Raw genomic sequence first — 25201 nt, forward strand, 5'->3', positions numbered from 1 at the left:
GTATTTTGGAAGCAATGAAAATTATCATTCATATCTAATTGTTGATGATTGAGGGATTACATAATTTCAACACATTGCATCTATTATGTCAAGTCTGATTTTAGTTCCTTTCTCAACCAAACTTTGCCCAAAAAGAAGAGATCTAGATCAATGGTTCTCACATCTGACTGGTTTCACCTAGAATGCTTTAAAACGTATAAAGAGATTCTCAGGCATGACTTACTAAGGTTTTGATTCAGTGGACATATATATAGGCCCAGGAGACTGTATTTTGTAGAAGCTCCCCAGGTAAATTGCTGCAGCTTTTTTTTTTTAATTTATTTATTTGGCAGGCAGAGATCACAAGTAGGAAGAGAGGCAGAGAGAGAGAGAGAGGAGGAAGCAGGCTCCCTTCTGAGCAGAGAGCCTGACGCAGGGCTCGATCCCAGGCCCCTGGGATTGTGACCTGAGCCGAAGGCAGAGGCTTTAACCCACTGAGCCACCCAGGCGCCCCATGCTACAGCTTTTTTGAAGGAAGTTGGCAGTGGGTGTTAACAATTTACCCTTAGACCTAGTAACATTACTTCTAAAAATTTATCCTGCCAATATACTTGAAAAGGTATAGAAAGATATACATTTAAGGATTTTTACTTCAGTTTTGTTATATTAAAAACACCATTTAGATGTCCATCAGTGGTAGATGATTTAAATAAACTATGGTTTGTCCATACAGTTGAATATAATGTTAATATTGACAGATATCCATAGCATACATTATTTTTAAATTTTAAAAAGTCAACTAACTAAATAAATAAATAATCAAATAATACAACAGTTTTATGATATATTCTTATTCGTTAAAAATAAAAAGTGGTGTATATATTCACATGTGGGTGTGAAACTGTTGAACTGTTGATAGTGGGCAAATATGAGAAATAGGCTTGGGGAAGAGTAAGAACAAAGGAAATGTGATAGTTTCACTTTTTTATTTATACATTCCTTTTTACAGTTTTTTTTTTTCTTATAGTATAAACGTATGCCACTTTTTTCAAAGATGACCCCCAAGGGATTCTGATGAGCAGTCATGTCCAAAACAACTACTGATTAAGAAATGTATGAATTTCCTCTATTTGGCATGTTTTGTTACTAGTCTTAGAGGTGGGTTTTTTTTTTTAATTTTTTAAAAATTTTATTTATTTGGGAAAGAAAGTGAGAGAGTACAAGCAGGGGGAGGGTCAGGGAGAGGAAGACGCATACTCTCCACTGAGCAAGGAACCTGACGTGGGGCTTGATGCTCGGACCCTGGGATCATGACCCAAGCCGAAGACAGCCACTTAACCAACTGAGCCATCCTGACACCCCATCCTATAGTTTATTTTTGAAACTGTCATTTCTGATCCCCCACATTTTATCATTGTCAATTTCATCACTTAGGATCTTCCTGAATTTTCCTCATATATATCCACCTACTAATTCATTCATTCATCTAGTCTATGGGTATATGTACTGAGTGCTCCTGAGCACTCAAAAGTGCCCTGTAGGTTCCAAAGTGGTAATCCAGGCACTGGCAAAAGAGAAGACTGCAAGCCCAGCCCTCACAGAGTGAGCATCCTAGCATCTCTTAGCCTCAGTCCCTTCATCTGTAAAATGGATATATTGTTAGTAACTTTCTTATAGCATCATCTGAGGATGAAATAAAATCATGCTGCAAAGCCCTCAGCACTGGCATCACAGAAGTGCTCAGTAATTCTAAGCTGCAACAACTTTTACTGTGATCATCATCATTTTTTCATGACCAACGGCTTGACCCAGTGTGGATTTTCTGGAAGAAAAAAAACCCTACATTTCATCTTAAGTAAATGAAACTACATTTCATCTTAAGAGAATGTAATTGTCTGAACATCTGGGTGGCACAGTTGGTCAAGTGCCCGACTCTTGGTTTTCATTGAGGACATGATCTCAGTGTCGTGAGATTGAGTCCCACATCAGGCTCAGCCCGAAGTGTGCCTGGGACTCTCTGCTCCCTCCTCCCCCCCACCCCGACTGTCTCTCTCCCTCTCTCTCCTCTCTCTCTAAAATAAATAAATCTTTTTTAAAATGTTACTGTGGACCTTATAGACACTTGGAAGTACATCTGCTTTGCAAAATCACAGCAGATTTTAGAAGACTTAGGGAAAAAGATAGACGTCAAGTCAGGAAAAGGAAGAATGTGGTCTCCTGCTTACTACCTCCCTGAGGAACAGAATTCTAATTTCCTAGGATTAACAAAATAGATTATATAGCAGAACTGATACACATTTATAAAAATATGTAACATTTTTTTTCATGTCAGTGAGCATGAGGAATTTCTTTTGGAAATAAAGTTACCAAAGGGCAGTGAGTGGGTCCTTAATCCTAATAGCAGATACTCCTTTGAGTGGAAACCAAAGTTCAGGAAGCTTGGAAAATGACTTCTCTTTACATTTACACTTGAACTTAAACAATGCAAAACATGGGCTAAGTCAGTTTGAGCTTTCTTTTTCTTTTCTTTCTTTTTTTTTTTTTTTTTTTTTTTTTGGTATATTGACTCAAAAGTTAAATATGGAGTCAGTTTTATCCAATTAAATGTATTGTTTAAAAATGAAAACAATTACATTTCCAATTATAATGAAGATGAAAATTGCAATGGCTTTACTTATGGTATGTTCTTTCTCTTTTTTCTTTTCTTTGTTGTTGTTATTGTTGTTGCACACAGAGCTAATTTTTCTTTCAGCAAAGGGAAAAAAACTGAACTATGATTGTTAGTGGTCTTGTTGCAGTAGGTTAGGTTCACCCTGTGTTTGCAGCAGGGCCTTGGTTGTCTAATTCTGTTAGCTCTACAAGAAACCCCAATGTAAACAGAACTACTGCAGACTGTAACAATAAGCCAAAGAACTCAAAGAATGTGCCAAAGAACTAGAAATTTCTCCACGTAAAATATGGATTTTGGTATATTCTAAAAGCTATTTTTTTTTAAGATTTTTATTTATTTATCTATTTGACAGAGATCGCAAGTAGGCAGAGACAGGAAGGGAAGCAGGCTCCCCACTGAGCAGAGTGCCCGGTTCGGGGCTTGATCCGAGGACCCCGGGATCAGGACCCGAACTGAAGGCAGAGCCACTGAGCCACCCAGGCACCCGTAAAAGCTATCTTTTAACTGTGAAAGAATAAAAGGCAAGCAATATCCCAAGGTCATGAATCATAAAAATTATTTTATGGTGGAAAGGGGCAGATACCAAGTACTCATAACAAATATGTATTGTGTAACAATGTGCTTTGCGCTCGTGCTACAAAAAAAAAAAAAAAAAAAAGGCTACAAAAATGTGAATACAGTCCAATGCCCACTCTTAAAGCATAAGGCTATTTCAGCCCCCCAATACTATGACATACAAATGCTTTATTTCAAACTTTATTTAGGGAACCCAGCTGGAATGCTCTGGTGACTTGGTTAAATACTTGTCACAAAAGCAGGATAGTCAACCCTCCTGATAAGTACAAGCCAATATACATTGTTTTCTACAAATTTTTGAACTTCAGTTGAACATTTGGGTTGCAGTCTTTCTCAGGAATCATTATTTCAAGGCGTGTTTTCACTTCTGGATTTGGTTTCAACAAGACTACCAAACTATGAAAAATTATCAAATATTGAATAGAAGAAAAAAAACCAAAGCATTTGGTAGTCATGCCAATTTTGTTTTATGTTTGGTGTGAACATTATTGAAACCAATCAATTAGTATATTGCAAGGCATCATTTTAAACTTTCTTTTCAGACATTTCCTGTAACACAGTGAGGCTATTTCACTCGCTTAGTCCAGTCATTAAAATGGACTTATAGGTCCAGTGGTTATGTTCATTGTACTTATTCCATTGTACTTATTTCTCACTTGAAAATTCATCAAGAAATACAATTCTTTTTAATGGAGGCAAATGTTTGCAAGTATTGACAAAAAGTCACAGACTTTTTTTACAAGGAGATGGAAGAGAATATTTTTCACTCCTACTTTGTTTGTGTATATGTCTACATACTACAGAAGACAAGAGGCTAAACCATCTCAAACTACACCTGGCAAAAGGTACATAATACTTTAAAAAAAAACTGTAACATGACTTTAATTAGAACTGATCATAACACTTTCTGCCCTGTTACTGCACTAAAACAAAGTTCAAAGGAATTGCTTCAAAGCACATGTAATCAGAAGTTTAAAAATGGCTGTCTTGAGTAACTTTTCTTTTTCCATTATGCTTTGTTTAGTTTCACCATAAAAGCAATTCATTTCCAAAGACTTGGAAAACTGTCCTAAAGCATGTATATCTCGTTCTGACCCTTGTAATTTTTTGAATGCATCAAATACCATAATTATAGATGCTACAAATAACTCCCATGTGTAGTTCTTCTCTCTACTGTTATATTACATTCATGTGAATATTTTATTAATGCCAATGTGCCTCACTTGGCTATGTGATTGGTGAGGGCAAGAATCATCTCCTCTTTCTTGTTATTGTTCTCCAGAAGCAGCTAAGTGCCCAGCATATAGTAGCTGCTCAATAATTGTTTGTTGAATGAGTGAATGTTATGCCATATGAGGCACTTTGAAAAAAGTGGGTAATCACCATTTGACTGAGTTTTATTCTTTTTATGAAGACGAATCACCTTATATACACAAAAAAAACTGCTGTACATATTTGTTTATCAAATTCTTATACGTAAATGTTTTAAGTCATTCAGAGAAATAGTATACTAATAATCAAAGTTAATCTGTTATATTATCAAGTGAAAAATTCATTACTGGTTGTAATATTTGAAATCATTTATCTTAAAGACATTCAAAAAATTAGGATGTCTTAATTCTCACAGTGTCACCATGAGGTAAGTACTATTTTTTAAGCTGCAAAGAAAATGTTTTCTACTCAAAAGAAAAGACTGTTTGGCTGTGTTGGTTTTCAGACTAATAGGTGTCCTTGGGCATATAATGTTTAATATCTCAAGGAAATTTAGATAAATGTTTAGAAAGATTAATAAGTATAAGAAGTATTAAAAACAAAAACACATCAATTACTTATCAAGAAAATATGAACTATAAAATTAATCACAGTTTCACCTGAAAACTGTTTGAGGGTATTCTGAAGTCCAAGTTGAGACATTGTATAGAGATGCTATATGGGTCCGTATCTAGTAGTAAGTTGTCATCTAAGAATTTGGTAAATGATATACAAATAAGTAGCGTGGACATTCATTCTGAAAACCCTATAAATTGTAACTGTGGTCAACAGTTAATTCATGTGTGATTTCATTATATGTAAATTATCTGTGTGCAGTAACAGTAGAATGTGGGTTTTTTTGTTTGTTTGGTCATTCGTTACCCCCCAAGATTCCATGAGACTCCACAAACTGAAAAGCAGGATAAAATTTAGAAATAAGAACATCTCTCCATCATTCATATGGCTCCTTGGAGAGTTGGAGGAGGCCAGGAGTGATTAGTTGGAACTTGACTTTGAATGGGAGTCTAAAACCACTTCTGCCTGTGTGAAAAATGCCTAAGGGCACTAAATGATTATAAGACTCTAAACCAAGGTTTTGTTAAAGGCAGATACATAAGATATCAAGCATACTTCCATCAAAGTGCCCTACAGTTGTTTTTTTTTTTTTTTCATTTCTAGTATGTTTAACCCCCTACTTTAATGTGTGCCAAATAATCCAGTCTACTTGCAAGGTCACATGACATGGAGGCTGACAGAGATAAGAGCTCAAGGCAGGAGGAGCTCTGAATTACTGTTCTTGCTTTTTTTTTTTTTTCACATTAGAAATAAGGCCCAAAGGAAAACATAGATCATTGTGATAGATGTATTTTATCTTCATATTTCATTGTAGTTGTCAAGAATTCTTGCCAAGTCATAAATGTTAAGTAAACCAGGGCAAGAATTGGATAAAGTACAGGTAGAGTCAGTTAGAGTCACATTTGGTATCAACAAAAAGTGTTACCTTTGTCCTGATTATTTTCTTCATTTTATTAAGTAGGTTAGGGAAATTGGATGGGGATGGGCATGCCAACCTTTTATTCTTCCTTCATTGTGTATGTGTAGGTAAGAGAGGGAGAGACAGAGAGAGACAGATAAATTGATAAAATTTTAAAGATCCTTTTTGTTCCGTTGTATTTTGTGAGTTTAAATTTCGGTGTTCAAAATGTACTAGTTTCCTCTCGGATACAAGGGCTTTCAGAAGGTTGATGAATTAAAATGCAGCTTATCAAAGTGGCAAGATATGAGGGAAATGATCATTTGCAAAATAAAGTATGGATTAGGAAGGAGGGAGAAAGGCAGTTGGAATGATTTTTCAAGGGGAGAATGAAAGTTCCGTGACTAATGGGAAAACAATCACAGTTCCTTTCCATGCTTCATAGAACCACCTGTCCATCATCTTTTTTTTCTCATTCTTGGAACTGAGTATGTAGGGAAGGGAGAATTAGTGGCGCTGAGCTTCCTTCAGCAGATGAAGGGACCAGAGGCAACCTGAAGCTTCTATCCAACCACTTCGCTTCCATCTGTCCTGTTCCTTCTCCTGAAATGGCTCCTGAAATGGTCTACTAAGACTCTATCTCAAAGCCTTAGTTCAAATAGCTGCCTCCTTTATAACACTTTCTTTGATCACTTTTGCCAAAGCGACCTCACGCCGGTTCTACAGAACTAGTAATGGACTCTCTACAATGCTCTCTTTGGACAGGCTTTTTGTTCTCCCTCTCCCTGCCAAAAATAAAACAAGCCAAAATACAACACTCTCTAGCCCTATGATCTTACGCAAATGACTTCATTTCCTTGTTCCTGGGTTTCTAAATACATAAGACTAGGGATAAAATCAGTAAATCATAGGGTGGTTTTGAGACTTACATGAGTGAATCACCATAAAGTGAATAATGCAGGTGAAGAGATTGATAGGTGCTCCAGAACTAGGAGGAGATATTGGGCATTTTTCCTGCCTCTTGCCCCCAGCGAGCACATACTAGTTTCCCCTCCTGAGCTCAGCCTTTCACTCTGCGCAGCGATTGACGACGTCACCCTCTGTGCAAACTATTGCGGTAAGTACTGCAGAGCCCTCAAAGATCCCCGACACCATTACCATCATAATCCTTTGGAAGAGATCAAACAGACCACTGGGTTGAAGGAACAAAACACTCATTAGAAAATTAGAAGCAAACTTCTGGAGAGAGTTCAACGATGGATAAATCCGTGGTTCCACCATAGCTTGATGATGAGAATTCCCAGGGGTGAAGATTCTGAACCAGTAAACAAGAATCTCTGGTCTGTAGCCGAGGAAGTGCAAGTGATTCTGATGATCATTCAAGTGGGAAACTTCAAGAATAGTTACATATGGTTGGAGATAAAGGCTTTCCGTTAAAACTAATTTTGGCCGGAGTAGGCACCCTTTTTGTAAGAATTAGGATAGAAGAGAGTGATGTCATTTTAAAAAACATAAGGGACTAAGATGAAGGGACCAGAGACAACCTGAGGTTTCATCCTACAACCATCAGGCTTCCATTGGTGTAATCTTCTCAATAAAGTAGGCAATAAGACTCTCCACTGAGAACAAGACAGGTGGAAGGGCAGTTCAGGGTTTGGGAAATGTAAAGAATATTGGGAGAGTTGCTATGGTGATATGTTACAGGGCTAAACGAGAGGTAAATTAAACGGAGGGTCAATATCCTGACTGGAATTTCCAAATCCAGCTAATGCCTGAGTTAGGATCATTCTCAAGTCCCCAAAAGCTCATAGAAATAAAAATGCACTGATACTATCAATAAAGGTAGATTTTTAATATTATCCAAAACAAAAGTAATGTAAATTCTGAGTATCATCTGACAACATCCTTTCTTCTGCCCAGTACAAAAATTAAAATGTGATCTCATGAAACGTCCAGGCGTCAGATTCTCATAAATAACAACAGATCTACCCATTGCACTCTCGGCTGATCTGTGGATCTGTGGCTAGCTGAAGAATCCATGAACTCGGGGCACCTGGGTGGCTCAGTGGGCTAAGCCTCTGCCTTCAGCTCAGGATCCTGGGTCTCAGGGCCCTGCATCCGGCTCTCTGTGCAGCAGGGAGCCTGCTTCCCCCTCTCTCTCTGCCTGACTCTCTGCCTACTTGTGATCTCTCTCTGTCAAATAAATAAATGAAATCTTAAAAAAAAAAAAAAATCTTTAAAAAGAAAAAAGAATCCACGAACTTCCCTAGGGTGAGAGTACGGTTTCATAATTAAGCATATGTTGGTGTTGCTTTTCTTGTATTTTTCCTTTTGGCGAAGTAAACTCTTTTATTCATCCCATTTTTCCACATCACATTCTCAGGGTCATAATGGGTCTCCCACAGTTCCAGGCGGTTATTGGTTCTTGGGCGGAAATGCTCCTGTGGCATTATTGATTGCAGCCTTCATGGGAAGGACAGTGATTGACTGTGTTGCTTCCTGGGCAGCTGTGAATTTGCTGTACGGTGACAGGTCCTTCAGTGGCCTCCTCAGTCTCAACTTGACAAGAAATCTGGAGAAGGAGCTAGCACTATTGAAATGTCGTGTCCTCACCCCACATTGTATTCTGTCCCTCAAACTAAACCCAGGTCAGTGAGAAGTCATGGTTAAGAAGATAGTAAATGATGGCACTGAAATTGAGGCTGCCCTTCTGTCTTCCTAAGTCTTCTGGCCCGTGGCTTGGCCTCCTAAAAGCTTCATGTTGTTTTCCGAGGCGCTTCACAGCTGCCTGCTTCCTCACCCACAATCTCAAATACTTCACAGTCTATTTATTTTCTTGGCCAAACTATCAGATCAGACATTTGACCTTAGGCAGCGCAATGGGTTTGGACTTAGTTGTTGTCTATGTCAGTGTTCAATTCCAAAAAGAGAAACTGGAACCCTGTAAGAAAATGGACTCTACTCTCTCATCATGGATGCACCATGTTAGTCTTTATAGTGAATATAATAATAGCTGCCTGGTATGGAGAACTTAATATCATGCTGAGCACGATGAATGCACACTACAGTTTAAGATCAGTATTACTTCATTTCCTGGACTAGAAAAAAGTGAAACTCAGAGGGATCACATTGCTTTGCCAGTACATACTCAGGAAGTAAGGAAACAAGGATTCCACCCAGGTTGGTCTAACTCTATATTCATATTCTTTACTGTGACACTCTCTTCCAAAAAGCCCAGTCCTTAAACTGTTTCCTCTCCTTCACATGTCCTAAACCCTTTTCTATCCCTCACTGTCATCATTTGATTTCTCTTTGATCATATTTTTTGATGCCTTTCATCTACCTGCATATTTGAAAGTAGTTTCATGAGTAGAATTCATTTCATCTATGTTTTTCTCACTAAAACACCTAGTATATTGGGTTTGTACCTTTCAACCCTATGTATCCTCATTTTTCTCTATGGATCATATCCTGATTTATCATAAGTGAAAATGGTAAAACTAACACAGGGTAGGAGAAGATGATAGAAGAGAAACTGCCACTGATGATAGAATGGCAACTGCCATTGATTCTTGGGTGGTGGGGGGAGTGGGATAGGGGTTAGTGCTAAGACTTAATGAGCCCTGTCATCAGTTATTAGATATCATCTCTAAGGACACTGGTTACCATACTTACCATCTGCGTAGCTCCAGGCAACCATTGCCCAGAACTGAAGGAGAATAGAAGGCAAAGTTTAAAAAAATTAAAAATTCAGAAACTTGAGAATTCTGACCAATGGTTTCAGGCTGTGATCAGTGACATTAAGCAATAACACTCTCTCTCCTCTCTAATCCCTAGAGATGTTCACCCCAATACCAGCTTATCTTGTTCATGCATCTTAGACAATTCTTATATATGAAAGATCCTGGGGGCTCTCCAGAGCCCTGTGGAGCATCACGGAGACTCACTGAGAAATCACTTGCTGCTTAGTGTAACAAAGAATCTAAAAGCACTCCTTATGTTTTAATTTCCTCCAATTCATGTTGCAAGTCATGCCTTACTGCAAAAACTAGATAAGAGCATAAGTCTCTTTTTTTATTATTACAATTACATGAATATCAGTTCACTATAGTCTCATAGAGTGTAGTCTCTTCTCCTAGAAAGTGAGCTAACATGAGTCATGTTACTCGTGCTGCAAAGTGAGTCTATTTCTCACAATACCCTTGTTGCTGTGGCAGTATGCCAATGTATTGTAGATGGAATGCTGTCACTTGCAGTGATCTCTAAAGCTTGAGTTTTGGGGCACCTGGGTGGCTCAGTCAGTTAGGCATCTGCCTTCAGCTCAGGTCGTGATCCCAGGGTTCTAGGATCAAGCCCCACATCGGGCCCCCTGCTCAGTGGGGAGCCTGCCTCTCTCTTTCTATCTGCCTCTTCCCCAGTTCATAATCTTTCTCACATTTCTCTCGCTCTCTTGCAAAAATCAATAAATAATATCTTAAAAAAAAAAAACCTTGAATTTTACTTTAGTGATACTTTCATCAGAGGGTTTTATCCCTTTTACTTATCTAGAAACCAGTAGAGTGTAGTAACCACTATTCTTTACTGCCATATGCAAGGTAAAGATTCTTTACAATTTACCAATATTCTGAGCAATGGAGTTACTGACAAATATAACTAGCTATCCAAACATGGGTAAATTACACTCCCACAAGTAGTCATCAAAGTTCTTACAAATATTTCAGATCCCCACTTAGCTAGGTTGCTTTTATTTCTAATTCACCAAGATTTGGAACAGATGTGAAAGGCTGATTATGTCAAGTTTGGGGGAAAGTAGTGAAATAGCAGGCTTCACAAATGCCTCCACTTTGTCCATAACCACATATGGTATCATCAGACCTATTTCTGAATAAAGAAACTAGCCACACAGTCTCTCTGACAGTCGTTATCAGGACTAAATGACACTCTATTTTTATCAAGCCTCTTCTCTGAGTTACTGAAGCCTCTCATACTATCATCAAGTAAGTAAACAGTGCCGTGCATAGCTCTCTTGCTATTATCACAGAAAAATTGCAAGCAGCTCGCAGGGGCTTGCACAGGAACTGTGGGAGTCAACGTCTGCTTCACGACAACACACCCCTTCCGTTTCGTTTTATCTCGACACATAGACACGTGGAAAGATAGACTATTCCCTTTATATCTGTTGGTAAATTTTCTTTCTAATAATTGCTGAAAGCTTCACTCCAATACACAGTCCTGCTGGTGAAGAAAATAGATACATTATCTGAGGTAATAGATAAGTCTCATTAAGAAGATGGAATAGACTAATTCCCAGCATATCTCCCATGCGTGGGAAAACTAAATGGTGAAATACAGCAGTAACACATCAATTATCTTTTCTGCATGGAGTTAGATAGGTCTCACTGCTACTTTATACTACATTTTGTAATTTTTTTATAAATAACCATTTATGTCAGAGTTTGCTGCCTCATTAAAAAAAAAAAAAGGGGGGGACAGCCAATATTTCTATTCCAAGTGAGACTTATTCTTTTAACTACTTAAGGAATCCAGGTATTCTATTTAAAATTTATGTTCCTACTGATTAACAAAGGCCCAAAGGGTGGGTGTTTGTTATTAGCCTAAAAACTAATGCTACACATCTGACAATATTACACTTTTCATGGAGACTGGCTCTAACCAGTGAAAGGAAAGCTAACTATCAGCATTCAAAATAAAGGTTTGAGAGATCCCATGTTAAATAATGACTTATCACTTTGCTTTCAGTAGTTTGCCGTATCAGGTTATCATAGGTGAAGTACTTGAAAACAATTTCATTTCTTAAGTAGTTTAAATATCTCTCCCACGTTCTCATTTGCATAATTAGTTTTTATTAGCAAATGTTTTCTTAATATGACTGTAACATCCCAGGTATAGAAATTACACATCACAGGAGTTAAATTAATGAAGTTTATAAATGAACACTTGGCTTATTAAAGGAAATGATAAAGAAGAGAGTGATTTGTTTAATTTGTGGACTGTGTAACAAAAGTAAAGCAATGACAGTAAAACACCTTGTAAATTATAAAGTGGTATCTTAAAAAGGAAAATTTTATAGTTGTACGTATCCTAGTTTTCAAAAACATCCTAACTACTGGGAGGGAGAAGATGACACGTAAATTCTCTGGGTTCTGAGTCTCAGACCAGTTCTATTCCAAACATGATCCAGAGAGAGAAAGATGGAGGTCAGAAGAGAAATCCCAGGAAAACTGTTGGACAGGAAAGTCACCCACAAATGACAGTCCTACACAAATCATGACACTTGCCTCCATGCCCTATGGTTCACAATCCATGTGTGTGAGTCTGTGTGGGCCACTATCACACAGTAACTGGAGGCCTATGCAACAGACCTTTAGTTCTCACAGTTCTGAGGCTGCAAGTCCAAAATCAAGTTTCCAGCCAGGTAAGTTTCTTTAAGAGGCAGCTGTAACAACACGCACTCCACAACGCTGGTCCTAACCTGTCCCTTGTTCCAAATTCAAGGTTTGGTGACCCTTTTGCACAGTGCCTTTCATTGCCTGGCCTCTTCCTGGACATTGAATCACATTACGGTAGAATTACACAGGAAGGCGATTACAGATAATCATCTAAGAGATGACTGGTTTTTTTTTTCCCCCATTTATAGAAACATTATAGCGTGTTCAGATTCATAATGGAAAGGAATTAGAAAGATGAATTCACCTTTTAAAATGTCTGCAGTGAACAGACTGTTTTTGTATGGGTCTAGTCACTTGGAGGAAAGTTTATGTGATGTTACGGTCTTAACACTCTTTATTTAAAAATTGGAAATACTTCCAGCAGAGTCAGAATAATACTAAATGTAATACAATACACCTGGAAAGTTAGAATATAATTTTTTAAAAGGACTTTAGACTGTCCATCTATGAAAATATAGGTAAAGCGTAGTAAAATTACTTTCCTAAAGTTGTACTATTACTATTATCAATGATCTAACTCTTGCCAGAGAATTTTAATTGGTTACATTGACTTTGTCCACCATCTTGAGTACAAATAGACCCTAAGGTGGGGTTTTTTTGTGTGTTTTTTTTTTAAAACGTATGTCGATATATATATCCTCCAAACCAGAAGATGTTTGTATCATTTAAAAATTCTCATCGTAGAGTACCTACTACTCTAACAGCTCTTAGAATAATGAATTCCTTCTGCATATTTAAACTGTTAGTCAACTTATAAAAAGTTCAGTGCTTACGCAGATGTTCTGAGAATATTTGTTCATTCGGAAGTTTCCTTCTCCATAATCTTCTCTCTCCTAATGCTGTGCCAAAGATCTTTATCATGATATTTATCCACTTACCCATAGCACAAACTTTAAGATCCCACTTATTTTAAGGTTTAGTTGTCAGACTCAAAGATATCCATAAAATATAAAATAGCCATAGAATGTGTATAACACGCTAAGCAAAAAAAGTTTGACTTTATGGCCCTCTTTCATAAACATGTTTGAAAGGTCTGCCTAAGAAGATTTCGTATTGCCTGAAGAGTGACTGTTAGCAGAGATGGTCACTGCCAGTTTCTCACTGAAGAAGGAAGGAATTCTTCCTCTTTACCCTATAACCCAAATATCACACTGAGCTTAAGGATGAAGCTGACATTTTAAAAGATCACCAAAAGTGTTCTCTTTCCAATTGCAATTATGCCCTCCATCTCCGTGGGAGCCATCGTCAGGGTCTTTTCAGCTCTCTAGCATCTTTCTGGCCTGCTTTCATTATCCTGATTATCTAGTCATTTGCCGCCCAGCACTCATTTTATGAAAGATCATGTCTGCCATTTCTATAATGAGTGCTTGACTTTTACTGCCAGCATAAACACATAAAATATATAATAATTAAAGTTCACTAGTCACCAAAGTCTTGAGATCCATCATGTTGCTAATTTGATTTTTCAAGCAATTGCTTCTCTGTGAACGAGGCTGATTTTGCCCTCTTAGGCGTCGCAAGACCTGTGATCAAAGGGGCTGACTCTAACCCTGAAGGATCAGTCTGAATGGGCACCATATACCAGGTTTCAGGCTCATTGTCAAAGAATGACACATCTATAAAGTCGAATGATTTTTTTAGAGCCAAGGAAAATCTCATCAACAGTTGAACCTAAAAATTGTTTTAAATGTTGCACATCTTTCAAAATAGTTAAGTGCTATTTAATGAATATTTACCTTTTACGGGTTACTGTTTAAACTAAGGAAAAAGTTCACTGGGATAACTATGGAAGTTTGCATCACAGAGATTGAAACTTCACAATATGTTGACTTACATTGGGTAAGAATAAGGTTTCAAAACACCACTTCCTTATTTTGAACACACTGCCTTGTTTTGATAATATTGGCAAAGCCCCCTGAGTGCTTCATGGTAATGAATTCATCTGACGTTTATTCTAATCGCACAGAGATTAATGAACTCATGTGATATTCATGGGGCTCTCCGGAGACATCAGGATGTATTACACAAAGTGTTACATTTGTGAATGGATACAATGGAATACCTGTTAGCCAAGAAACTTGAGTCGTCAAATCCTTAGTTAATAAAGCAGCAGGAACTGAAGAGGCAGCATCCATTTATAGTGGTTTTTTTCAGGGAATAATAAAGACCTTGACAATGCATTCGAGAAAAGAAAATAGTGCAGAAGCCAGAAGACCTCGGTTTGAGAGCCGACTGGATCAATTACCAGCCTTGTGGCCTTGGGAAATTTTCTTCACCTCTTAGCCTCAATCTTCCCAGCTTTAAAATGAGAATTTAATAACATCAGCCTTTTTAAAGCCCTTTACAGGACTAAGGAGTGGGGGAGGAGTGGTGCAATCAATCAATCAATCAATCAATCAATATAATTCTCCCTCACGAGGTTATCTTAAGAAGTAAATAAAATGGTGTGCAGTGTTTCTGATAAGTGCTTCTAAACTTTGTGACATTTGCATGCATTTACTATTGCCTTTCCTTTGGGAAATAGATTGTCTGGAGAAAGTTTACAGTTTATTTCCCATACACAGAAAAATGGATGCCTTAGGAAGACATCACTTTGTACATAAAGACATGGACACTATTTTCTTAATAAGAAAAGCAGGTCCGACCAATTAAATGGGTTACTGGACTATCTTTTTTAAATCTGATGGTGAGATATCAGGTTTGAAGCAATACAGGGAACTTCTCTTTCTTATGCAGGTCTATGACATACAACAGTCTTCCAGCAATAACTAAATGTATAATTAACTCCAGTTCTGTTGAGTCTGCCCTGGAGGGGGAGCGGGGCAGGTCACTTCACCTCACTAGACAGGAGTCAAATATGATCTCATCTCCCAGACCCCTTCTAGTACCAACATGCTGTCATTCTCATACAGCATCCATAGTAATTCTTTACCAACCTGAACAAACTTCTCGTTAGTTTATAGCACTTCTAGTCACACATGGTTAAAACCATTTTTATATCTTTTGATTAAAAGAAACCCCCCTGGGGCATCTGGAGGGATCAGTTGGTTGAGTGTCTGATTCTCAATTTTGGCTCAAGTCAGGATTTCCTGGGATCGAGCCCCACATCAGGCTCCCTGCTCAGCCAGGAGTCCCTCTGCCCCTCGCCCACACTTGTGCTCTCTTTTGTGTGCACTCTGCTCTCCCTTTCTCTCTCAAATAAATAAATAAATCTTTAAAAAATAATAAAAGGAACCCCACCTCTTCTGCTTCAGTCAGTTGTCTTACCCATTCTCAGTAAATCATAGCCACTGCCTGAAATTTCTCTTAGTATAATCTTTGTTCACATCCCTCTGATTTCAAGATAAAACTTCCATCACCTAGAAAATGATTCAGCAAATAAAGAGCTCAGAAGACAAACATCACCTGATCTCAAATAATTAGGGCAGGCAGTCTTTTGGCATATAGGCGGTCCCAGTCTCAGAGTGTAGGTCCAGAAGTATGTTCCAGGAGAATCAGAAAACCCAGGAAATCCAAAATTCACTTGACCTATTATACTGCCATTGTTAATATATGCTGTGTACCTCAAATGCATTCTCAGTGTGATCAAATACAAAACCCACATATGATCACTGTACTCATTTAAAGGCGCACACATTAATAATAGGCATTACTACATATTAATTATTATATGTTATTAAGACAAGCTCAAAAGCACTGGGATAAGAGTCAAAATCTCTGGTTTTCAAACAGACTCCGATGCTTTCTAATGATGTAGCTTTGCCCAAGTCATTTAAGCCTTCTGAACTTCAATTCTCTGTCAGCGAAATGGAAACTTGTTGACTTCATAGAGTTATTTGCTGTGGGGCTCTAGAGCCGGCCAGCAGCTAGTCAGCAGGCCAAATGCAGCTCAGACCTGTTTCTGTAACCACAAAGGCACAGCTGACCAGGTGCCACAGAGACCTTAACATCCTGTAAGAATCAACCATCAGGCGCTTAGTTAAAATGTTCATTAACCTCTCACCTAACAAATGGTATTCATAAACCTGTTTGAAATACCATATTCATCTCTGTGAGATCTTGGGTAATCTTCGGGGACTGTATTGAAACAATGGGCATCAGCAATCAACTAGCCGGAAGAATTAGTTAAAAGTCCAGTTTCAACAAAGGAAATAGCTTCTGCTAGTCTATTTTGGGTTATTTGGTATTACTGAGATATTATATGTAATCGATAAGTAGCTGTTGTATCTAATGTTACTAACCGATCATTAAGACATTTTGCTGAGGAAAAGAAAAGCCACCGATGCCTGATTCACAGCAAATGGACATAATTTACTTTTACAACTCTGATGTTGGAAGTCCCGATATCAGATATGCCAGTCAGAGCGCTGCTGTGCTTAATTGAATACTAAATCCGAGGCTTTGATAAGTGCTTTTGCCTCAGTCCAAGTTTACCTACATTTCCCAAGTCCAGAATGAAAGAAATGATGAATGAATGAACAACCTATTGAGCTGACATTTTTCTGAAAATTGTCTGCATGCTATTATTAATTCTTTCTCAGTAACCATGGAGAGGAAATTTTTGTGAGAACCCAGCAAATGAATTTAATAATGTGGGCATTCTGGGCCAAAACAGATCCACTCAGTGTGTCAAAAATACTTTTTTTTTTTTTCAGTTATTCCCGAATTTCCTTCTCAGCTTTAAGTGATGTTACACATTAATAAGTGAGGAGACTCTATCCTAAATATCTTTTTAATTTGGGTTACATGTAACTCATAAGCTTGTAACAGATCAGATCAATGTTTTTGAGATGTTAAAATGATGTTTTTCATCCTTGCCAATCTCAGTGTCAAACTGACTCGGGACTTTCAGGTTGAAGAACTGCCTGGAGGTCTCAGACCATAGAGTTTCTGTCATTTTGTAGCTAAAATTCCCTTCTACTGTGATAGACCAAGAAGGCCTCTGGAAGACAAAAAGGAAGGCTGTGCCTCTTTCTGGCCAGAGGTTTCCATCAGGGGGCAGAGGGTGGGAGAGGGTGAGGGGCGTTGGGTAGAACAGAATGCACACGCAGGGTAGAGGGGTGATACCTCCCTTACCATTAAGGTCTCTGAGGGGAGTTCTGTGGGCACACCAAGCTCTGTCCCAGGAGAGAAGACCTGGGATGGTGAGAAGTCAGAGCTGCACAGTCAGGAAAAAGCAAGGGCCCCATCTTTGGGCCCAGGCCTCTCTGGCTCCCATGACCTGTGAACGCTGAGTTAAGGCACCTGGACAGCTTTTGGAGCCCTCTGCAGTGAGTGTGACAAGGTGGCAACACAGTAGTACCTGAAGGCGGAGAAAGAGTCAGGGGCTGGATGAAGAAAATGGCAGAAGCGGAGAAAGACATACAGTGCCCCAGAGGTCAACAGAGAGGAGCCCACAAGCCGTAAGGGAACAGAGAAAGACGTTAGCCAACGTTAGGGACTTAAATCCTCCGCCCACTTTAGCAATAGTCACCAATCCGTATCTAAGGGCTGAACCCATCACACATAAAAGGAGAACTGCCAGAGCCATCCAAGGACCAGCAAGAAGCCAGCAGCTCCTTCCCCACAGGCCTCCCCTTATAACCCCCTACTCCAATGTAGGGGGTATAATACCCTTTATAAATTCTGATGCCATCTTGGAAAAAAGCAAGGAAAAGGCAAGGAATCAGAAGTCTTGAGTAATTCTTGAGCTAAAGCTAGAGACATATTAAATTATTAGATCAGATTAAATTTTAAATCATATTGAGCTAATTTTAGTTTTGTTCCCACCGCTCAGCGGGCCCAGTCTTCCTGAGGAAGATCAATTAAGTTATGGAGAAAAAGTACATTTTCTTTGCACACCCAAATTGTTGTATGAATAAAGTTGCAATCACTCTACAATTACATTGTTTGGTTTAGAAGAAACCTATTGATAACAGTTTTACTTAGAGTCTAACAAATCTGTGAAACTAAAAGAGAGAGCTTTTCTCTAAATAGTTACATATTAGAGGTTATGTAGGGTAACAGGGGAATGTGTTGGAAGACAGTACTGAACTCTAGCCCTAACTAGAGAATTTACTGTTAGTCACTAAAAAAGTCATCTTGTCTCTACAACAGCACTTCCCAACAGATGTATCATAGATGAGGTACTAGAATATCACTATAATATTGATCCCTTCAGCCTTCAAAACAGCCGAAGCAGAGCCAGGGGTGGCTGGAGCCCCCTGACTTTCAGCTCACGCTACCCCAGTGTGATATATAAATTATTTTTTGTGGGTTGAATGGGATAATTTGGGGCAATTATTGTCCTATATGATTCCGTTTCTCCTCCATAGAATGAGTGGAGGGGGGAGTGGAGAGATTTGATGATGTCTTCTGTCATTTCTAGTAGTTGATGCTTCTGTGAATGTGGGGGAAGAACTCCAACTGCAGAAAGTGTCACAGGAGCTCCTACATACATGGCCCGAAAACAAAAATTTCTGTACTTAAGTGTTTAAACCCTCTGATTACCTCTAGATTTGTTCCCAGAAGAAACAATCAAAAAGTCAGGTGTCATTTTTCTCAGTTTAACCAGTATCGTTTTTACAGTTCAGCAGAGATTTACCTGTGGGTAAGAAAATTAGAAAAGAGGGGCACCTGGGTGGCTCAGTGGGTTAAGCCTCTGCCTTCGGCTCAGGTTATGATCTCAGGGTCATGGGACCAAGGCCCACATCGAGCCCCATATCAGGCTCCTTGCTCAGCGGGGAGCCTGCTTCCCCCCTCTCTCTCTGCCTGCTTCTCTGCCTACTTGTGATCTCTTTCTCTGTCAAATAAATTTTTTAAAAAAGAAAGAAAGAAAATTAGAAAAGAATCTATAGACTACATTGGTATTTAAAGGCAAAATCAAAGTTGCCTAAGTGGGATCAGAAATTTGCATTCATCTTTCAGTAACCTGTTTTGTTATAAATTAATTTGAAAATCAATTTCCAGAGCAGCAATTAAGAATAGTAAATGATCAATAATTAGAGTAATTCTCACACACGAATGAGGTTGTTTTATCTTCAAAGTAAGTAAAAAGCTTTTCAAGATGAACACCTCAAACTTGTTGAATATTTTTATTTGAATATGAAAGAAGGCTCTTCTGCTTCCCTACTCACTTCCCCTGAAATTTGCTCATTTATATCAATAAAGAATTCAATGCATGCAGAATTGATCTATTAGCCATTTTCAAATTGAAGTTAGCTTTTATGGACTGCTAAGGTTTTTGTGTTCAATGGGATGACAAATGTTTTAATACTTTTGGACAGAAAAAGGAAATGCAATGTTCTTGTCAGTGAATCAATCATTTCCTGATTCCTCTGGGAATATAACTCTCCATTAAGAAATATGTACAGAACAGGTCCAAAGAAAGAATGGTTGTCACACACCCTGATTATAATAATTCTAGCTTTCAAGTTGTTGTAGCCTACAAAGCGGCAAGTAATGATCAAGGTGCTTTTGTTTTCGGCTCCATGAATTTTCACAACGACTCTCAAAAGTGCTAAAGTATGGCTCTCAGCACTCTGGAGTGAGAATGGCAGGAATTTTTCTGACCGCATTCCAAGAAGAGTTTTCATTCATCTAATTGTTCACCAAGGCCTAATGTCCAACTTCCTTTCTAATAGTTACAGCTCTGAGAAGTTTATACTTGACACCTTTCAGACCCACCACTTTGCTGTCATGGCAGAAATATTGTTCTCTGTGAGCAAAGACTGCCATCTAGTGGAAATTGTAAATACAGCAAAAACAATCATTCCACGGAACTAAAAATCTGCACACATTAAGAACTGTGCAACTAGATTCTTGCAATGTTATACATACACACACACACACTCGCATCAGTGATGCTCATAATTAAAATACAGAACTTTCCTTTAGGTATGATTCAAGTTTCATTTAAAGATGCCAGTGCTTTTGAACATTTGAAATATATTCTATCTTCATTTATTATATAAGGGCTCATCCAATTTGTCTTTAAGGCAGTGCATTAGATTTTGCTAAGCTTCCTTTATCTTTTACTTAAATGGGTTTTTGTTAAAAGGCAAAAGGGAGAGTGTAGTGACACTTTTCTAATGGAATTTCCAGGAGCATTAAATTCTGCAGCAAAAATTTACGGCAGAACTCTGAGCTTAGAAAATATTTTCATTCCCTTCCAACATTTCTATACCACCAACCCTGTATTCCTAGACTCTGCTGTGGGCTACTCAGAGCTTGATTGAGAGAGCCTACAATCTAGTTGTTCTGCCTGTCCTCCCAAATGGGGTGTCCGTGTAATGCCTCTGTGCTTTCTGAGGTCGACCATACATAAAGACATCTTTGTGGTGTGAGGACAAATAGAAAAGTCTGCTCACTCTTCCCCCACAGCAACTCCTACCCCCCAGCTTGCTGAACCTAAAAGTTCCACAATTAAATGAATTCTTTGGATTTAAGGCCCTTTACTCCTATTAGCATCAAAATGGGTGTCATAGAGTATGTGTGTATACCTCAATCATTTTTAAAACCAAATCATTCTAACTGGTGTAAGGTGATATCTCAATGTGGTTTTAATTTGAATCTCCCTGAGGGCTAATGATGATGAACATTTTTTCATCAAGCAGAGAGAGTCAATTATCATATGGTTTCACTTATTTGTGGAGCATAACAAATATCATGGAGGACATGGGGAGTTAGAGAGGAGAAGGGAGTTGGGGTAAATTGTAAGGGGAGGTGAATCATGAGAGGCTATGGACTCTGAAAAACAATCTGAGGGGTTTGAAGTGACGGGGGTGTGGGAGGTTGGGGTACCAGGTGGTGGGTATTATAGAGGGCACGGATTGCATGGATCACTGGGTGTGGTGAAAAAATAATGAATACTGTTTTTCTGAAAATAAATAAATTGAAAAAATAAAAAAATTTAAAAAAAATCATTTTTCAGGTATAGAAATGATAGGGACACGTTGTGACACCAGATGCCACTGAGGAGATAGAGTAGGCAATTACTGGTTCCTGAATGAACATGGGAATGAATGAAAGAATAAATTAACATGAAACAGTATCCCACTGTTGCTCAGGCCATTTTGGCTGAATGTGCAGTGTGGTTTAACATAAATTTCCTCCCCAAAACAATACCCGGCATGAGACCACTCTCTAAATATTTATTGACTGGATAGATTAATAAGAAGGAGTGGAATAAGTTAGAAAATTGCATCAGCGATAAGAAAAAGTAGAATCTGAGGGCAACATCCTTTCATCAAAACCATGTTGAACATATCCAATCAATAAATATTTCCTGGGGCGCCTGGGTGGCTCAGTGGGTTAAAGCCTCTGCTTTCGGCTCAGGTCATGACCCCAGGGTCCTGGGATCAAGCCCCACATCGGGCTCTCTGCTCAGCGGGGAGCCTGCTTCCTCCTCTCTCTCTGCCTGCTTCTCTGCCTACTTGTGATCTCTGTCTGTCAAATAAATAAATAAAATCTTTAAAAAAGAAAAAGAAAAAAATTCCCTGCTCTGTGTGAGGCAGGATGGAAGATGGTGAGTCCTCATTCCAGAAAGGGGAACAGACAATCAAGGAACCACAAATCATTATAAATGGTATAAGTGTTGTGAAGGGAAACTCTTCCACTTCTACAAACATCGACCTATATAGTTTGGGGAGCAGGAGGCCAGCTTGGAAATTTGGGTGCCCGTTTTGTGCCTGGGTATGTTCTCATTAAGCAAATGCTGCTGTAGTTTCCTTTTATTTCTATGTATGCCTATAATCTCAAATTCAAGAATATTCTTTTTTTAAGATTTAGTGTATTTGAGAAAGAAAGCAAGAGAGAGCTCGAACAGGGTCAGAGGCAGAGGGAGAAGCAGGCTCCCCGCTGAGCAGGGAGCCCCCAATGCGGCGCTCATTCCCAGGACCCTGGGATCATGGCCTAAGCCCAAGGCAGATGCTTAATCAAATGAGCCACCAGGCACCCCAAGAAGATTATTTTTTTCAAGATGACTAAATTTTCCCTTCAAGGTATTCAATGGTGTTCTGATTCCCCAGCGCCTTTAGGTATGCAAATAGCTAATGGGTTAGCCAACATGACTTGAATGTATATGCAGATAAGCCAAGCAAGCAACCTTGATGCTGCGATTAAAGATTACAGATGTGTGTAATATGTAATGCAGTGCTTCTGGTTTCCATGAGTAGATGTTCCTACTATTTCTGTATCTATAGACATATGTATATATGTATGTATGTATGTATGTATGTACTTAGTGAGCTCAGTGCCTGGGGTGGGGCTCACACTCATGATCCTGAGATCAAGAATCTTATACTTTACTGACTGAGCCAGCCGAGTGCCCCACGAAGGCACTATTTCTCATGTGTATTCTTCAAAACTCCAGCTCCATGAATTATTACTATATATTACTACAGGAGAAAAAAATGAAAAAAGAAGGAAAGTTAGGTAATTTTGAGAAATGCCGAATTAAACAAAATCATACAAGTGTTCCTTTCCACAGGTCTTCTTAGAGCCTTTAATATGCTGACTTCTTTGTAAATGTCTGAGCGGGTGTTTCTCAAAGTTAATGCCACAAAACCCTTTTCTTGCAGAATCTCCTCTAGGAACTAGTGTCCTGTGGAACACAGTTTTTAAAAATTCTGGAAATACAAATAACTCTGAGAAGAGGCAGGAATAAGGGTGAAATATAATCCATCAATATTCATAATCATCTTGGTAAATTCAATTAATCTAATTAATTGCATTTCTTGAGCAACCCTCCGAAGCAACAGAGCTTTAGACAGAGCAAAATCATAAGAAAGGAGAAGTCCAAGTTATAAGGGAAGCTCCAGTGCAATGTCCATCCTAGGATGTCAGCTGAGGCACTGGGGATGAGACCAACTATCCCTCACAGCCCTCAGGGCTGGACTTATTCCTGGCTGACTCAGGTTGAATGTTGACCGCCGTTATCTTTTAACTCATTCTTAACATAGGGATGACATAAACAGGTAAACAGGCAATGCACCACCCAAAGAGTTATTTACTTTTTCCGAATAGACATCGTTCTTCTCTCTAAGGTTTTAAGCAGTGTCTTCCCAAATAACCCAAGACCTAGGGCAAGAGGAGAAGTAGAAGTCCATATATCCGAAGGCTATGGGCAAATTATAAGTCGAGCTAAAGACTCTTTGATAAAATATGTTCAGTCCTCTTATCTTGACAAATATACCTTCATGCCCATAGGAGGTCAGGTCTGAGTTTCTAATTTTTGACTAGCTTGGAGGATTGCACTTACCTCGTGGCCCAGCGAGACGGTCCCTGCCCCCCTCGCTTCCACCTCCAGCTCTGTCCTGCACAGTGAAGGATCACCTACAGGAAGATGTACACGCCTGAGCTCGTACATCTGAACTGAGTCCACACTCTCTGAACATCACTCTAGACACCTGCAATGGCTTTGCGGCTATGAGATCGGCCCTCAGGAAGAAATGTGTGGGATAAATTTTCCCAGGTCCTGACAGAGCTCTCTGACCATTTAGGTGGGAAATTGGTGGGAAATCCTAGGAACCCCTGAGGACGGTGCACACTCTGGACAAGTTCATGACCTTGGCCTTGGCCATTCTCACCCTGTGAGGGAGACATACCTAGGGGAGGGCCAGAGGTAGGCTGGTCTAGGGTAAAGCCTAAAGAGTATTTGGAAACGAGAATAAAACCTCTATGAAAAATCACACTTTAAAAAAGCTGCAGCTTTACAGCTGGCCCCAGACTCAGGGGGATAAAAAGGAGACAAAGAAGGGTATTTCTGACTTGAATTTAACCACTTCTAAAAGCCTCTGGTCAACTTTTCTTCTTGTTCTCCAAGGTAAGATTATTTTCCCCTTTGGCATTGAAAGGGAAACTACATCAGTTGTGTGAAAAACCAAAAATGATGTATTTTATCAACTTCAAACTTGTCCCAGGGCTTTCTCCCACACTGTGTTAAATAATAGAAGACTTTTTAATTGAATTTCTTTGTGCGTAACATATGCTGGGCGATATTCTGCCAGCATCTCGCTCTAAGCAGCAAAGTGTTCCTCATAAAAGCGTTAAGATCCAGAGCGTCCTTCTGCAGGGAGGGAGGGAACACAGAACTGTAGCAGCTTGAAGTCCCATAAAATCAGTGCCTCTGAAATGTAATTGTCAAAACACATTGCAACAAAGCGGGGGGCAGAGGGGGTATGGATATTTAGAATTATAGAATAAAATCAAAAAAAATTAAAAAGAAGAACAGGAAGGAAGGAGGGAGCGAGAGAGGGTACAGAAGGGGGAGAGGACAGCCTGCGGCACGCCTCTGTCTCTAAAGTCGGAGCAGTAACGTTTTCAGGGTCCCGTTAGTCCCTGTGCAGGCTAAATCTGTCCGTTCATTTCCCCTTGACAGCCGCCATCCTTCAGCGGTGGGATTATAAATGGTTGTGTTGTGGGCCGAGGCAATAACGAAGTCTGCACTAACACACGGCTGTGTCCTTTTTCCCAAGGATCCTGGAGCTTCAGCAGAATGGTGACATGGACATCCTGAAGCACAAATGGTGGCCCAAGAATGGCCAGTGTGACCTGTACTCCTCAGTGGACACAAAGCAGAAAGGAGGTGCCCTGGACATAAAGAGCTTTGCAGGAGTCTTTTGTATCCTGGCGGCTGGAATTGTCCTCTCCTGCTTTATAGCCATGCTGGAGACGTGGTGGAACAAGAGGAAAGGCTCCCGGGTCCCATCGAAAGAGGTACTTGATTGAGCGCTTCTGTGCTCAGTGGAGCCAACAAGTGGGTGGTCTTTCCAGGGAGGGTAATCACCAGGAAGGGGATAA

The 25201-nt window shown here is 39.2% G+C and overlaps 1 protein-coding gene across 1 annotated transcript in view; it reads left to right on the forward strand.

The window, feature by feature from the left end:
- The window catches only part of GRID2 (glutamate ionotropic receptor delta type subunit 2), a 1183642-nt gene that overhangs the window by 1153387 nt on the left and 5054 nt on the right, over nucleotides 1-25201 (forward strand). Inside the window, exon 15 of the mRNA XM_059414235.1 lies at nucleotides 24877-25117. Coding sequence (XP_059270218.1) covers nucleotides 24877-25117 — 241 coding nt within the window. The remainder of the gene's footprint in view (nucleotides 1-24876; nucleotides 25118-25201) is intronic.

Source organism: Mustela nigripes, chromosome 1 (assembly GCF_022355385.1).
Source record: "Mustela nigripes isolate SB6536 chromosome 1, MUSNIG.SB6536, whole genome shotgun sequence".
Classification (NCBI taxonomy): domain Eukaryota; kingdom Metazoa; phylum Chordata; class Mammalia; order Carnivora; family Mustelidae; genus Mustela; species Mustela nigripes.